The sequence below is a fragment of the Bison bison genome, unplaced genomic scaffold (assembly GCF_000754665.1).
Source record: "Bison bison bison isolate TAMUID 2011002044 unplaced genomic scaffold, Bison_UMD1.0 scf7180017864040, whole genome shotgun sequence".
Classification (NCBI taxonomy): Eukaryota; Metazoa; Chordata; class Mammalia; order Artiodactyla; family Bovidae; genus Bison; species Bison bison.
The window spans coordinates 4976367-4994186 of NW_011494612.1; the positions used below are offsets into that span (position 1 = coordinate 4976367).

The following is a 17820-nucleotide window of genomic DNA, read 5'->3' on the forward strand; positions in this document are numbered from 1 at the left end:
GGATGAGATGGCTGGATGGCATCACTGACTCGATGGACATGAGTCTGAGTGAACTCCGGGAGTTGGTGACGGACAGGGAGGCCTGGCGTGCTGCAATTCATGGGGTCACAAAGAGTCGGACATGACTGAGTGACTGAACTGAACTGAACTGACCAAATTCTTGCTCTCTGAATTCTTTTTCTATAGCATACCTCTGCATATCCTGTCTTTAATGTACTTTCAACAACTTCTTCTGCAATTCACTTCCATATTTCTCAATGACATGCTAATAATGTTATTTTTTTTCATTTGTAGATATTATCTGATATTAGCTACTGACTCTGGAGCATGGAAAGGATCTTGTCTCTTATCACCGCCTCCTCTCTCTCGTTCTCTGTCTCTCAGATGTACCCATTTCTTCTTCCCTCACACCTCCAACACAGTCACAGTTACAATTTTTGGTTAAGTCAATATCTTGTGTTAAAATCATGACCGTTCATAGAGGAGACATGTGGTAGACCCTTATTATAATTCCTTTCTTGTTTTCCCCCATTTTTTCCACTTCCTATTTTTTATACATCTATCTCTAAGCACATGGAAACTTGCTGTTAGTGTTATAAATGCCTTTAATACAGTCAAATATGACAGGTAATTTATTAGTAACATTTTTTTTCTTGGAGGTACCTCTTCCTGAACCCTCCATTGTCCCACTCTGGACTAATTTCTCTCTCTCTCTCTATCTCTCTCCACACACACACACACACACAAACTGGTTTTGTTTCTCTGGAGAACCCTGGCTAATACAGATGGGTTATAAATTACTAAGTGAAAAATAATGTTTCCTTTAGAACTTTGAAGGCCTTGCTCCGTTGTCTTCTAATCTTCCAGCATTGCTATAAGTCCCAGGCCATCTAATTCTGGGTCTATTATATATAAACTGTTTATTTACTTATTATTTATTTATGGTTGCATGGTGCAGCTTGTGGGATCTTAGTTCCCTGACCAGAAGTCAAAACTAGACCTTTGGCAGTGAGAGGGTGGGGCCCTAACCACCGGACCACCAGGGAATTATTTACCTGTAATTTGAAAGCTTTAAGAGCCTTCTCACTTCCTGGGTACTGAAATCATGTTGCTGTGTCTTCTTGTAAGTCTTTTTTCATTCATTTTTCAGTATTTCATTCATTTTCATATACTGGGTACTTAGTGCATCTTTTTATTTGGAGATTTTTGAGGTCTTTTCTTGTATTTTTTCTTTGGTGCCTTCTTCTCCTTCCATTTCTTAATTTCTCTTTTTCCTAAAACTCATGTAACTTAGATTTTGAACCACTTGGATTGAATCTTTTTCTTACCCATCCTCTCCTTTTTCTTCCTTTCTTCCATTCTCCTTTTTCATTCCATTTTCTAGGACATTTCTCATCTTTATCTTCCAAACCTTTTATTATACTTTTTATTCCTGCCTATATATTTTAATTTCCAAGGTGTTTTCCTTGTTCTCTGAATGACATTTTCCAACCTTGTTTCATCTTTTTTTTTTAAACCCTATTCTTCTTTTATGGAAATGGTATTTCTAATCTCCCTGAAGTTATTACAGTTTCTTAAAAAAATTTTTTTTTGTTCCACTCTTCATTATCCTCGTTTCCTCTTAAGTCCCTTCTTTCTAAGTTTCCTTCCTATGAGTGGATTTCCCCACTGTATGCTATTGTGGGCTTATCAACTGATGGGCTTCACTTTTAAGGTGGTTAGATAGTATGCTCTTTTCACAATATGTCAAATATTAGTACCTGAACATCTTTTCTTTCTGGCCATTTAGCTAATCCAAAGACAATCGTTCAATCTCTTGCTTGGGGATACAAGCATGCCTGGCAACATTTGGGGAGCCACGCAGGATAAGGTGTGTGTATGAATAATAATTCATTATTCCCCATAAAGAGACTGGCTGTGTCCACCTTTCATCTGTTGCAGTCAGGGAGGGTGGCTGCCTGACTGAGCTCTGTAGAATTTGCTGTTCAGAAGCTTTCCAACAATCCTCCCATTTTTAGTCCCATCCTCACCTCCACCTCAAATACACTGGGGGCCTCAGGTCCTAGACCTTTTAGGTCCTAGGCCTTTCTGAGTTCTGTTGAGTGACTGGGTTGATTTTGATGACTTTCCTCAGAGCAGACTTAGAATTCAGCATTTACTGATCAGTTAGGTCTATTCCAAGTCATCTAACTACTCTTGTTCAATTTTTTGACATCTCTTGTTATCTGGTTTGTCTTCTCCTGGTCCCTTTGTCCTTGTGGGTTGATAGCATTTTTATTCCTTTATTGTCATTTTAATGGGTCTTTGGGAGGAGTCTAGGACTTTATTCTGAATGCACTCTTTGAACTTCATTGATCTGACTTTGGGGAAACAATGCAAGTATATTTAAGGTTCCAGCAGTGTCTTAAACTGGTCACAGATGCATCACCAGTATCTGATAGAAAAAACTGAATGAAACATAACTGAATAGTTTGGACTGAGCAAACAATTCCACATCTTGAGACTTACCAACTTTGTAATGTATACAGCCTTCCAAGTCTCCCACAGTGATCCAGCCTTGTTTCTTTTCTACTTCTGGGTCATTGTGTAGTATTCTGTTTCTTAACCATGAAAGATAGTAAACTCGTAACTTATTCTTCTTTCCTGTTAAAATAACAGAGCTTTAATTTCAAGGTCTGGAGACAGCTTTTTCTCTTAATCCTTCCCATCTCCATTTTATTTTTATTTACAATTGTGTGCATGTGTGAAGGCATAATAACCAGTGTCTCCAGCATCATCAAAGATCTGCATCTGCCAGAACTTATGATTAAAACAGCTTTAAGTGTTTTGGGCAAATAATCATTGTATAATTTGGCCACCTGATGCGAAGTGCCAGTTCATTGGAAAAGACCCTAATGCTGGGAAAGACTGAAGGCAAAAGGAGAAGGGGGCAGCAGAGGATGAGATGGTTAGACGGCATCACTGACTCAATGGACATGAATTTGAGCAAGCTCCAGGAGACAGTGGACGACAGAGGACTGGTGTGCTATAGTCCAGGGGGTCACAAAGAATCAGACATGACTTAGTGACTAAAGAACAACAACAACTTTTTACCTTCTGGTAGCTTCTTTTTTTTTTTCCTTTCACATGAACTCTATTTTTGAATATTTATTTATTTATTAAATTAATTTTAATTTATTTGGCTGTGCCAGGTCTTTGGTGTGGGATCTAGTTACCCTGCCAGGGACTGAACCGGGGCCCCCTGCATTGGGAGCAGGAAGACTTAGGCACTGGACCAGCAGGGAAGTTCCTGGTGGTCTCTTATTTGAGCAAGCTACTCTTATTCACTCCTCCCAATGCAAAGGGCAATGTCTGCTCAGAAAGACCTAATTCTGTAACAGGAGAGTTGATCAGCATTCCAAAACATTCTAATCTAATTACATGAAGGAGTGTTGACGGACATTTTAGCATATTCCAGGTGTGACCGCCTTTTCCTCATCTTCTACCCAACACACCATATGTTAATGCAGAGCCTCTTACTCGCCGCCTCTCTTACTTTAAAGATGACAGCTGGTCGTAGTTTCATTTTACTAAACAGAAGAAGGCATTGCATAAGGATATGAGAAACAAGTTCAGTGAAGGCAATCTGGGCTCAGAAAATAGCCCTGGAAGAATTTATGGTGCTGAGATCCCTGAAAGAAGTACCAAACAGAAATAAGAATGGACAAAAAGATGTGTACTTGTGCAAAAATGTACAAGTTCCCCTTGGGAAATGTCGGTAAAGTGATCCTGGAGTAAAGAATCCTTAGGATGACAAGAAAACACCTTAAATAAAAACATTGAGGTATATACAGGAGTTAAATTTAATCAACCATCCGAGATTATCTAAATACCAGATAAGAAACTGTCCTTTAGGGTGGCTTTTTCTAAGTGATCAGAAATTTACCCAATTCTTGGGTACTTACTTTTCCTTTGATTTCTTGTCAAAAAAATATGTTTTGCAGATATGATATATAACAGAGGAAGAAAATTCATTAAAGCACTGCACACTGGATTTGACAGAAGAATATATTTATTACTGAAATTAAGGGAACCACTGTGCAGTTATTATTCCTCTTTGCAGCCAAAGGCCTTGAATATGCATTGATCATAATAGCCAGGATGGGCAGGAGGCTGGTGCTTTCTCTTCCTTGTGCCAACACAGATCAGAGGGCACTTCAAGAATCTTTGGCTCATATTTTCATTTTCTTCTTTCCCTACCCATGTGTTTCATGATAGCCGGGAATACACTTTTAAAAATGATGCATCACATAATGAAGCTTGAACATGAATTTTCTGATATCATTTCCCCTTTTGGTAGGTGTCTGGCAGATGTATGGCTGTAAATTTGATTTGGGGGTGTAGCAATCAAGAACTCAATACCCAGAATAAAGGACTGTGTTAGTTCATTAGTCGTGTCCTACTCTTTGCAATCCCATGGACTGTAGCCCGCCAGGCTCCTCTGTCCATGGGATTTTCCAGGCAAGAATACTGCAGTGGGTTGCCATTTCCTTCTCCAATGCATGAAAGTGAAAAGTGAAAGTGAAGTCGCTCAGTCGTGTCCGACTCTTAGAGGCCCCATGGACTGCAGCCTACCAGGCTCCTCTGCCCATGAGATTTTCCAGGCAAGAGTACTGGAGTGGGTTGCCATTGCCTTCTCCTCTTTACCATCTGAGCCACTAGCAAAGCCCAAATAAAGGACTATATTGAATTAAATGATAATATAGGAAGAATTTACTTGGTTAACCTTTGCTTGGGGAGGATAAAAAGAGGCGAAACTAAGCATTCAGTGGAAAGGTAAAAGACAGAGAGAACCGTGGCATCTCGTGAAGGTATCTTCTCAAAACAGAAGCACAGCTTAAGAGCTAAACCCTATTTCAGACTCAACCCAGGAGGAACCCAATGTGTCTCTTTGAGAAACAGAAGCTGGTTCTCCAGCTTGGCTGCACAGTGGAGACACATCAGCAGCCACCAAAGCCTCTGTGACCCGGGCCACATCCCAGACTCTGACCCACTAGTCTGGGGGCATCCTAGATCTCTTCAGGGGGTTCTAACGTGCAGGGGTACAGTTGGCTTCATACCGGAAGGGATGGGAGGGGGCAAGAGGGGCATTATTTATCAAATTCCTTCAAACACCATCTGTAAGGAAAAACTTTCAACAGACAAAGTCTTTCAGGTTACATTTCTAACCTGTGAGTAGTAAGGCCTTCACTATTGTCTCCATATTTTTTATTTATTTACTTGCCACGTCGGGTTTTAGTCACATCATGTGGGATCTTTGGTTGTGGGGCACGGACTCTCTAGTTGTGGCACGGACTCTCTAGTTGCGGCATGTGGGCTCAGTACTTGCAGCACGTGGGCTCAGTACTTGCAGCACATGGGCTCAGTAGTTGTAGTGCGTGGGCTTAGTTGCTCCACAGCATATGGGATCTTAGTTCCCTGACCAGGGATTGAAACCTAAATTTCCTGCAATGCAAGATGAATTCTTTTTTCTATTTGTTTTTCCACATTGATTAATTGTATTATTTGTATTAAAATATAGTTGATTTACAATCTTATATTGGCTTCAGGTGCACAGCATAGAGATTCAGTATTTTTATGGACTGTTCTACATTAATGCAGGATGAATTCTTTTTTTTTTTTTTTTTCAAGATGAATTCTTAACCATTGGAGCACCAGGGAAGTCCCTGTCTCCATCTTTTTTAAGGCTCTTTTTGTGAACCAGAAAGCTGCGGAGTGTAGCAATAATGATTCCTATACTCAAATCTCCTCGCAGACGCAATCACCTATGGGCCAGCAGCACTCACTAAAGCATCCATGAACTATAAGCTAAAGCAGTTCTTACAAGAAAAGAGACCAGAGAAATTTCTGCTTACAAAATTTCTCACTCCCAGAAGCCTACATTTTTATATTCTCCTTCTGAGAACAGACAGTGGTGACTGGAGTGCAGACACCTTAAAAAGATCCTTGCTGAGTCCCAGTAGAGGTAAAGCCCCATAAGCACAGAGCTATCACGTCTCTGTCTGATTCAGATTTCGGGCAGAGGTGAGAGACTTCCCTTGGAAGGTCAGAATCTCCAGAGTTAGAAAATATGGGTGATGTCACTCGCTGCGCTGTCGTAATTCACCATGCCACCTGCTGGTGGGACGAGCAGAGCTTACTATTCCTTCAGAAGTGAGGCGATCACCTTTCCCACCCGTGCAGACCTGGTCATCTCACAACATACCTGATATTGTCACGAGGACATTCAGTCCCTCGAGCACATCCATCTGCTGAAATCGCCTCCGGTTGATCAGATTATAAACTTTGCCTTGCCCACTTCGGTCCAAAAGCATCAGGCCATTTTCGGTTCCCACCAGGAGGTTTACACCTGCAAATTTATGAAGGGTCCCAAGACTGACTCTTACAGGCTTTATTCTTCTGTGTCTGGGGTCCCTGTAAAACCTAAGAGCTGTACCTTGTAAATGTAAACTAGTGAGCAAGTAGGCATACCACAGTAGACAGTGTAGAAGTAGAAGCTCTGAGATAGTAATTAAATCACTGTTGCTCTAGTAATGAAATTACTTTTCTTTTATAAAGTGGAACCAGCATTCATTACATGAAGCTGCTCTACTGCCTAGAACAGTGTTCTTGAGAGGAGCCTGAGGCATGGCTGTAAAGCCAGCACAATCTGCCTTTATTCCTTTCCTGTGACACCCACCCTTTTCTTGGCTCTCTCGGTAAATCCCCCTTGAGACTTCGCCAAGCTTCACCCCGCTCATATTCATGCAGTGGTTCCTGGTCCTCTCACCTTTCACATATGCTCACACTGTGGCCACATGGTAGGTTAGTACTGAGTGGGAGCTACATCTGTTGCTGGTTTCAGCCCATCCCTGTTGTGCGACAAGATCATTTTGGATCTCCTTCTGTTATCCTGAGTATATCAGTTCTTTCTAAATATAAAATTGCTCTTGATCTTTCTTGAGGCCAAGACAGTACCAAGTCAGGACTCTAACACCCATGACTGAATCAACAGTCTTCTGATGGTAAGATTCCTCTTCAATCCATTAATGAATGTTACAAGCACCAACTTACCCCACAGAGCTGCACAAAGTATTTCTGAATTGAATCGCTTCTTATATTTTCTGATCTCCGGTGTGTCGCTATGAGGCCGAATGTTGGTTGGGTTTACATTTACCACTGAAATCTTTCTTGCTTCATTTAGTTTGGCCTGTTCTTGCCTAAGAAGTTCGCTAGTAAACAGAGCTTTGAGAAAAAGAATCAAAGAAATCAGTGGCATCTTGAAATATAAACCAATGGAGACATGGAGAAGGGGCTTCAAAACACTAGGATTTTTCCTTGTTTAGTGTGCTTTATAGTAAAGGCAAAGAAATGCTGAAACTATATATATTTTACACTTTTTTTAGTAGAATCAAGTACAAGTCATTCATAAAAGCAGTATTTTATCTATTAGTAAAACAGGTTTATAGACACTACTTGAGCAGTTGGGGGAATTAATATTCATCTCATAAAATTAAATATACCATCCCCATATATATAGGCAGGAAAGATTACTTTTTGAAATGCCACATTATCCATCGACAAACTGGACTAAGGTGAGTCTGATGATTAGTGAGTTGCAGAATTCTAGAAAGCAAGAGTCTCCTCTAAATCAGCCGGACTTTTGCAGTGGGAAGCACACACCTAGAACTCAACACAACTCAACACGCATTTATTAAGGATCTATGGCGTGCACAGCATTGTACCCAGAAACTGCTTTTGAGAAATAGGTGGTGAGTTTGGAGATCTCAGAGGAACAGCTTTTCCCAGGGCCCCTGGATACCTCTGGGTTCCTACCAGAATCAAAACAGAAAAGATGAAAAAAAAAAACCAAAAAACCCAGAACTTTGAGGAATCCGATAAAAAAATTAAAAGTCTTCCTTTTAAGACAGGGCCTAAGCAGTTAATGGCTAAACTACTGAATGAAGAATTAATTTTTTTTATCAGGCCATATCAGAACGGAAAAGCAAGCTGTTTCTAAAATATCGGGGACTTCTAGCTTACCCGCAGCTGATGACTCCTCATCCTCTTCATCTTCATCAGTGGGAGATGTCTGGTATACCCTGGGGTCCACAAAGGGGGTGAAGGAGGCTTTGGTGCTGCTCCCCAGGCCATACTAGTCAATAAGCAAGAAGATTAAGAAGAGCAGATAGGTAAATACCACAGCAACCAACAACGCTAACAATACTCTGCTTGGGCTTTAAAATTAGTAAGTGAAAGTGAAAGTCGCTCAGTTGTGTCCAACTCTTTGTGACCCCATAAACTGTATAGTCCATAAAATTCTCCAGGCCAGAATACTGGAGTGGGTAGCCTTCACCTTCTCCAGGAGATCTTCCCAACCTAGAGATTGAACCCAGGTCTCCCACACTGCAGCCAGATTCTTTACCAGCTGAGCCACAGGGGAAGCTTACTAGAGACTCTTCAAACTATCCAACTGTATACACCCTAACCACCAAGTCAAAGTGTGTGCTTCTCTCTCTAGCTTCTCCTGGTATTGGTTCCTTACTAACCACTAGATCTTGGTAGGAGTTCGTGAATTATCAGACTGCAAGAGCTGCAGCGAGCAAATGACATTAAGTGCCACATGTGGTACCTTACTATCTGGTAAGATAGCTGTGGAGACAGAAAGATTATCACTCTCTCGAAGTAAAAGCAACCTCCCACTGACTAAGTAGTCTTAAGAAAAGTAGACAAATTGGCAATGAGTTAAGTAAGCACGTGGACACAGCAGCACTTCATCCTGGACACTCGAGCCACTCGACTCCCTCCTGGCCCATTTGAGGCCTTTCATGCTGGCCTGGTGATGCAGGTGGACTGGTGTTGACTCAAGAAGCCTTAAAATCTGCAATTCAGAGACAATTTCTTCCAGGGAATAAAGATTTTTTTCCTTCTCATGATGGTTTCCTTAAAACAACTCATACTTATATGCTTTTTGCTCTATCTAGGGACCTCATGAAGATATGAGGCTTGCAGGCACCTTGACAGCCTACTTAAAAAATAAACTGAGGGGCCTGGACAGCACTGTTCAACTATGAAATCAGAACCAGACTAGGAAACACTAAACTTTCAAGGCTTCATGTCACGATATTTTACATTTGACTTTTGCCAAAGGAGTTTCAATAACCATCTCTTTGTTTTGTCTCTTATTGTCAAATCCTTTTAATATCACCAACAGATTTCCCTTTCTTGTGTGATTTGGAGTCTAGGAAGATGAATACTTTGAGAATATATATTTTTATTTTTCATAAACAAATCACTTCAATCTTATTTCATCTGTTGCTGCTGCTGCTGCTAAGCCGCTTCGGTCGTGTCCGACTCTGTGCAACCCCATAGACGGCAACCCACCAGGCTCCCCCGTCTCTGGGATTCTCCAGGCAAGAACACTGGAGTGGGTTGCTATTTCCTTCTCCAATGTGTGAAAGTGAAAAGTGAAAGTGAAGTCACTCAGTCGTGTCTGACTCTTAGCGACCCCATGGACTTCAGCCCACCAGGCTCCTCTAACTAATGTAAATATAAACCTCAAACATGAACACAAGAAACATCTTTTGGGGGGATAAATGTCTTTAAGTTTTCATTTTTTAAAAAGGTTTTATGTAAAAATAAAACCTGTATCCCAAAACCCCTAAACACATGAAGAGAAAACCACAAAAGCCCAATCTGATTCAAGATTTCCCCTTCATGTTATGAATCCAAACCATTTCATCCTTCACAAGGTAGGATTCCCCCTCCCAAACAGAGCACTTTCACAGACATCCTCTCCTTCAATCTTTAGAAGTCTGTGAAGGAGGTGTGGCAAGTACCAACATTCCCACTTAGAGCTGGGGAAGCAGCAGAATTTTAAGCAGAGTCCAACCACACAGAATCCTCCTTAGTACCCAAAGAGGTATTCAGATAGGAAAAACCTGTCCACGGTGCATGAAGCTGTAATATTAATAGAATGCTCTGTGTTCTTTTCCCTGCAACAAATAAAGTTCATCTGCTCTATAACTTTCGAATCCAAATGGTGCATTATAAAAACTCAGCGTTTGGACAACATCAAAAACAGCAGTGCATATGCTATATAAATACATGTAGAGTCTATGGAGAAGGCAATGGCACCCCACTCCAGTACTCTTGCCTGGAAAATCCCATGGATGGAGGAGCCTGGTAGGCTGCAGTCCATGGGGTCGCTAGGAGTCGGACACGACTGAGCAACTTCACTTTCACTTTTCACTTTCATGCATTGGAGAAGGAAATGGCAACCCACTCCTGTGTTCGTGCCTGGAGAATCCCAGGAACGGGGGAGCCTGGTGGGCTACCGTCTCTGGGGTCACACAGAGTCGGACATGACTTAAGTGACTTAGCAGCAGCAGCAGAGTCTATGGTGATTCACAGGACTATTCATTCGTGAAACATGACCAAGCAGCATGACCTCATCCAACCTGCTCGGTCAAGGACATGCACAAGCACTGCCTAACAGTCTGCTTTTATTTTGGCTTTTTTCCCAGACTCCTTTCTGTGGAGGAAAGATAATATCCCATTTCTCCCTTTCTTGAGCGATTTAGAGTTTAGGAAGATGAACACTTTGAGAATGTATCTACTTTTCATAAACAAATCATTTCAACCTTATTTCATCTAAGTCAAATTTAGTTTGACTAAGTTAATGTAAATATGAACCTCAGTTATCGGCCTTGGAATCTCTACAGGCTGAAGTTTTCATCCCTAGCCTAAGAGACATGCTTAGTCTCTCAGTCATGTCTGACTCTTTGCGACCCTATGGACTGCAGCCCTCCAGGTTCCTCTGTCCACGGGGTTTCCCCAGGCAAGAGTACTGGAGTGGGTTGCCACGTCCTCCTCCAGGGGATCTTCCCAACCCAATGATCTAACCCAGGTCTTCTGCATTGCAGTAGATTCTTTACCAGCTGAGCCACCAGGGACGCTCAAGAATATTGGAGTGAATAGCCTATCCCTTCTCCAGGGGACCTTCCTGACCCAGGAATCAAACTGGGGTCTCCTCCATTGCAGGTGGATTCTTTACCAGCTGAGAGACTGAGGTCCCAGTTCTGGTCCCAGGTCTGTCACAAACCAGCTGTGTGCCTTGGGCAAGGTACTTAACCTCTCTGAGCCTCAGTATTCTCATCTGTAAAAACAGGTATTGGTTGAGCTGCTACCTGTGAACTTTTCACTGCTCTGCTTCTAACACTGCCTCCACTTGAGTATATGCATAAGTAGTTATGTGTGCTCAGTCGCTCAGTTATGTCCAAATGTTTGAGACCCCATGGTCTGTAGCCTGCCAAGCTCCTCTGTCAATGGAGATTCTCTAGGCAAGAATACTGGAGTAGGTAGCCATTCCCTTCTCCAGGGCATCTTCCCGACCCAGGAATCGAACCTGGGTCTCCTGCCTTTGCAGGTGGATTCTTAGTCATTGGGCCACCTGGGAAGCCTGCAGAACCCAACCAAATAGGTTTCTGGGAGCTTGTCAAAACCTCCTTCTTGAGGAGACCGGGGTCTCAGAATCTCCAAATGAGAACAGAGCTGTTGTGGCTCCTACCCAGCACCTACTTCAGTCCCGGCGTCCATTTCCTGGGGGTGGGTGGAGAGGCGCCCCAGGCCCTCGGTGGGGGTCCCCGCAGGGGAATGGCTCTGCTGTACCAGGTCCGGGAGGTTGATGTGGCCGGCAAAGCCATTGCTGTCACTGTGGCCAGGTCGCTTCTTCTCTCCTGATGGCTGGGGGGTGCACAACACACAAAAAGTGACATCATCCCTCACACAGCACAGGCACAGTGGCCTGTAAACCGTCCCACTGGGGTGTGGGAAGACACTCAGGTTTCAGTTTCATGTAAGAGAAAGGTTAAGGTTGCTACTATTTAGTACACGGACTGACCCTAGGGCATTATACTCCTGCATGAGGGGCAGTCAGGGGGCACATATGATGTGGGGGTGCCCTGTGGGAAGATAATAATGCCACAGGTGAACTGCGGAGCAGGGCTGGGCGGGGACCACACATGATGTTCCTCTTCTGCAGTGTGTCTGTATGCATACCAGATCACATCACGAGGTTACAATGACATAAATAAAAAACAATAACCTGACCTAAAACATCTCTGAAGAGAAGCAGTAGTCTGAGATAACATTAATAATCCATGCCTAGGATACTCTAGAAAATGCAGAGATGATTCCCAACTCACAGGGTTCTTAGTCAGCTGTGAGGTCAAACCAATGATTAACTAATCATAGCTGATGGGAGTTACAAAGAAAACAAGGAAGCAATCTAAAGATAATTTGAAAATAAGGCTTTACATCCACTATCACTAATGTTGAATCTCTCAGTAAGCAACTATGGTGCCTTGTGCCAGGAACTGGTTAAAAAAAAAAAAAAAAGAAATCAACTCTCAGATGTAGAAAACAAACTTATGGTTACCAGGGGAAATGATGGGGGAGGGATAATTGAGAGACTGAGAACGACATTTACACATGACTTTATATAGAATACATAACAAATAATGACCTACTGCATAGCACAGGGAACTCTACTCAATACTCTGTAATGGCCTAAATGGGAAGAGAATCTGAAGAAAAAAAGAGTGGATATATTTATATGTATAACTGATTCACTTTGCTACACAAAGCGTTGTGAAACTAACACAACATAGTAAATCAACTATACTCCAATACAACTTTTCCAAAAAATGAAGTCATCATGACCAGCCCTGCATCTGAAGTACTGTTTATAGCATCCATTCCCCCCCACACAAGTATTATTTCATTTATTAACTGTAGTTCAGAGATGTTAAATAAGCAGTCCAAGATCACACAGCCCAAGATGATGAAGGCAGCAGAGCCTGGCCATGTGTCTGCTTTGGCTGGATGCCCCTCCAGCTCTGGACTGGGCAAGCTGGGGTCCTTCTGCCTGCACCAGTCAGGCCCTTGAGGAATCTGTGCTCCAAGAAAAGTCTTCCTCAAAGGTCTGGGAACGAGGGAGTGACTCTGGGTCACTAAGTTATCAGCTGGGTCAGTCCTGGCAGGGGCCCAAACTTCCCCACTAAGACCTGGGAGATCCCTCTCATTTCCGGTTAGGTCCTTGTACCACTCCCCACTGTCCCCTCCACCCACCAGCCTACCCGTCTCCTCTCTCCCCCTTCCCAGGACAGCTGGGAAAGACTGTGCTGACTCAGCATAAATGCAGTCACGAAGGGAAGGGTGGCCTGTAATTTCCCCTTTTCAATGTCCTTTAAAGGTACTTTATAATATATATACTATGTTAGTGCCAAAGGACAAATGCATGATTTGCAAATAAATAAATGCACTGTATTATGTGGCATTCCCTGGATGTCTTACTGACAGGGCTGCATAACTTAACAGGTTGGAAATCATTGCCCTGGAGGGCAAAGCCTCCTCCCAAAAATTTTAGAAAAGCAACACAGAGTTGCAAGAAAATTCTGCTCCCAGAAAGCCAGTGGCCACACTGTAGTCCTGTCCAGGACTGTACTTTCTAACTTAACATTTATGTGGCTGGCTCACCGAGGTTTCTTATAGGAGACCTAATTTGAGTAATGATTCCCTTCTTTGACTTTTCTTTTTTTCATTCATTTGACTGACATTTCTGAATATCCACTAAGTGTGGAGCATTTTGCTGAACATGAAGGACTCGATGAGGAGCACGGCAGGTACCCTCCCTGCCTTGTTTGGGCCTGGCGTGGGCAAGGGTTGGTGCTCCTTCTTTCCGGAGCCTGTCCTGGTTTTGCAATTAAAGCTCTGCACCTGCCTCTGGCTGAAGTGAAAGGAGGCCCTTTTGGGGGAAGACGAAAGACTCCCAAGTTCCTGAAGGGGTGCATGTAATTGATGTCGCCAATTACAGCTTGAGAAATAGCTGGAAAGCCTTAGTGTCCTCCGTGTCTCTTGGCACAGTGTTCCTGGCCCCTGACTGATCAGGAGAGGGGCATTTGCTGGACTCATTTTGTCACAGTGCTCATCTGAACATCTCATCTGTTAAATGACATTTAAGGGGTTCAGTTCTAATTTACTTTATCGTCTCCTATTTTATGTGTCCTGGGCAGCTCCTCCGTCCTGCCAACTTCTGTTGGAATGCTGAAAAGCTTTTCACAGTTTTCCGTACAACTTCCGAGTAGCATAAATCATGCACTGTCTCTTTAGAGTTTTGTGGTCTCTCTTGGATCAGCAGTGTTCCGTCTCAAGCCAAAACTCAATGTAGACATACTAGTTATAAAAGAAAGACTGGAAGAGTCTCACAGCGGAAATGGTGCAGACACTGAGAAGCCTGAAGGAATTCAGCGGTGACCCCTGAATCTTCCCACTCTGAGTCATCACCCTTTTGTGCATTCAACCAGCACCCTCTTAGAATTAAACACCTTCTGTGTGCCACGCATTCTGCTGGGAACATGAAAATAAATGACCAGCAGCTCTGTCCTTTACGATTTCATTAAAAGAGTCCTAACTAACTCTTCATGTGGGCACTGGAGTGTTCTGAGTATCCGTATATGCTGGGTACTGTGCTAAACACTTTAGGTCCATATCCTTACAGTACCACCAGGAGCTAGTTTCCATTATCTCCATTTTACAGATGGAAAAACTTCAGTGTAAAGAATTCAATTAACTTGCCCTGAGTGACATGGGCTGTAAGTGGTGAAATCCAGGTGTTATGGCAGAGCCTGGGTGCTCTGGCCACTGCTGTCCTGGGTGGCTCTGCTCTTGGCCACAGCTGATCGAATGGACCAGGACACCTGAGCTAACTACAACCAGACTCCCATTGGAATTTCCAGTTAGTCTGAGAGATACCAGTCAGTCTCTGTTGGGCAGCTGAACTGGGATGTGGTGAACACCTTGCAATGTTGGTGGGGGGCGTGGTAGGGAGAGATCAGAGCACAAGGTTGCAGAAGAGAAGCCTGGTATGTGGAGAGAGAGAACAAGGGAGAAAGTGGAGGGACAGAGATAAGGATAAAAAGAGCCAGGCGGCAAGAGGGCCGGAGACCAGCCCATGAGAAGCTGCCTGAGCTCCTCATCCCTTTGCAGTTTCTGATTCTAACTCTACTCAGGGTCCCAACTCATTCTCTGCTTTTGATTCCTTCTAGGAAATACCTCTGAATCCTTATTCCCCAATCTTTGATACCTGCTCAGCCTTTATTTTCCTTTTTTAAATTTACTTTATTAAATTTGGCTGTGCCTGGTCTTACTTGCAGCACTCAGGATTTTCGCTGTGGTGTGCAAACTCTTACTTGGGGCACATGGGATCTAGTTCCCTGCCCAGGGATCAAACCTGGACCCCCTGCACTGGGAGTGCAGAGTCTTAGCTACTGGACCCGCAGGGAAGTCCCCTGCCTTGTTTTCTTGAGCTGTTCGAAGTGGATTCTTTTTTTTTCTTTTTCCCTATTACTTATAACCCAAACAGTTTGATAGGTAAGCCAGTATCCTGGTTCAGGGCATGAACAGACCTTGGAGAGATACCAGCTGGGTAATGAGGAAGGTGCTGTGGACAGAGGCCCATGAAGAGGCTTCTAGGAGGAAGGGAAGCTGAGCCAGGCCCCAGGGGTCTTCGGGGTGAAGAGTGGGCTGTGAATAAGAATAGCTCTTTCAGCAGTTGGTCCCCCATGGACTAAGTGGCAGATGATAGATGGTGTGGTGGTGTTCTAGAGAGTGAGTAAAGAAAGCTCCTATGGGGTCGTAGGCGAGGGAAAGGTAGACCCGCAAGGCAGCAGTGTGTGCTACAAGGGGGATTTGTGTCTCCGACAGGACCATGGACAGGGGAGCCAGTGCATTCCTATAGAACCATTTCATCCACTCCTATGAGAAGGATGAGCTGAGTGATTCTCTTAAAAAAAAATTGTTTTTGAACTCGCTGGGTCTTCTGTGCTATGCAGTGTTTTTTCTAGTTATGGAGAGCGGGGCCTACTCTCTAGTTGAGATATGCAGGCTTCTCATTGTAGTGGCTTCTCTTGTTGCAGAGCATGGGCTCTACAGCGTCTGGGCTCAGTAGTTTCAGCTCAAGGGCTCTAGAGTATAGACTCAGTAGTTGTGGCACACGGGCTTAGTTGCTCCGTGGCACGTGGGATCTTCCCAGACCAGGGATCGAACCTGTGCCCCCCGAATTGACAGGTGGATTCTTAACCACTAGACCACTAGGGAAGTCTGAGTTGAGTGATTCTCCTTGATGTTCATCTTATGAAACTGAACCATTAAGAGTTTCTACTTTCTTATTCTCTTGGTCACACTTTAATTTGTATTTATCTTTTTAATACACACATTTTAAATGGATTTCAACTCAGGTTGTTATTTTAAAAGCCTGTGTTTGGAAAGAGTAGAATTTAGAAATCGAGAGGACAAAAAAATTATAGGGTCCTCAATAGATCAAACTTATATACAACACTGGTGAACACAATTTTCAAGGTGACTGGCTGCGGTCGTAGTGTTGGAATGCTTTAAATATTACGGAGCCATTTGATTGGTGACTGAGCTCAAAATATGGCTCCAAATAACCATGTCAAGGTATTGACTTTGTCCTAAAGGTTCCAGCAAATCTGAAACCACATTAGAAATTGGAGTCCTTTAATTTGGAGTCAGAGAGTAACTCATTCCAGAACATTTCCCCTTATGTTTTCCCTGGTGATGGGGTCTAGTGAGAGAAGCCCTCTACACTTCCACTGAAATTATCCATTTACCACGCAAGGAGATTTATATGCCAGCACGACACAATGTCAACTTCAGCAGCCAAGTCCATTTTTCATTCCAGGCTTCCATGAAAGGGCTCTTTAAAGTCTACTTGAAATATTCAGCAAGGCCATAAAATGAAATTCTAGAAATCTGCTTTGCGAACTAGTCTTCCAGTTATAGCTTTACTGCTCATCATTATTTCAAAGGCCTTATTCATCCTAAAACTACAGTTCCTTTCTTTCTTACAAAAATGAGATGCCCGTTGCCTTTTTGGAGAGTAAAGCTTGTGGTTAGTGTTTTCTAATCAATCCTGGCTAAAGAAGGGGAATGACAGATGATATGTGTTTATGTTTCAGAAAGGAAGAGTGGGAAGTGATAGCAAGTAAAAGTAGAGCCTGATGCTGTGGAGAAACTGAAGTAAAATAGGTAACATTTATTGGATGCTTCTAGGCAATTAGCTTGACTTCACATTCCAGGATGTCTGGCTCTAGGTCAGTGATCACACCATCATGATTATCTGGGTCGTGAAGCTCTTTTTTGTACAGTTCTTCTGTGTATTCTTGCCACCTCTTCTTAATATCTTCTGCTTCTGTTAGGTCCATACCATTTCTGTCCTTTATCGAGCCCATCTTTGCATGAAATGCTCCCTTGGTATCTCTAATTTTCTTGAAGAGATCTCTAGTTTTTCCCATTCTGTTGTTTTCTTCTATTTCTTTGCATTGATCGCTGAGGAAGGCTTTCTTATCTCTCCTTGCTATTCTTTGGAACTCTGCATTCAGATGCTTATATCTTTCCCTTTCTCCTTTGCTTTCCGCTTCTCTTCTTTTCACAGCTATTTGTAAGGCTTCCTCAGACAGCCATTTTGCTTTTTTGCATTTCTTTTCCATGGGGAGGAACGATGATGCTGTGAAAGTGCTGCACTCAATATGCCAGCAAATTTGGAAAACTCAGCAGTGGCCACAGGACTGGAAAAGGTTAGTTTTCATTCCAATCCCAAAGAATGCTCAAACTACCGCACAATTGCACTCATCTCACATGCTAGTAAAGTAATGCTCAAAATTCTCCAAGCCAGGCTTCAGCAATATGTGAACCGTGAACTTCCTGATGTTCAAGCTGGTT

The 17820-nt window shown here is 43.0% G+C and overlaps 1 protein-coding gene across 7 annotated transcripts in view; it reads right to left on the reverse strand.

The window, feature by feature from the left end:
- The window catches only part of TNIK (TRAF2 and NCK interacting kinase), a 407321-nt gene that overhangs the window by 11834 nt on the left and 377667 nt on the right, over positions 1 to 17820 (reverse strand). For 4 of the 7 annotated variants that reach the window (XM_010835247.1, XM_010835246.1, XM_010835245.1 and 1 more), the window contains 5 exons: positions 11599 to 11763; positions 8062 to 8173; positions 7093 to 7263; positions 6245 to 6388; positions 2509 to 2643 (listed from right to left, as the gene is read on the reverse strand). In XM_010835247.1, coding sequence (XP_010833549.1) covers positions 2509 to 2643; positions 6245 to 6388; positions 7093 to 7263; positions 8062 to 8173; positions 11599 to 11763 — 727 coding nt within the window. Of the gene's footprint in view, positions 1 to 2508; positions 2644 to 6244; positions 6389 to 7092; positions 7264 to 7763; positions 7851 to 8061; positions 8174 to 11598; positions 11764 to 17820 lie in introns of all 7 variants that reach the window. The other 3 variants (XM_010835244.1, XM_010835242.1, XM_010835241.1) reach the window with 1 other exon arrangement.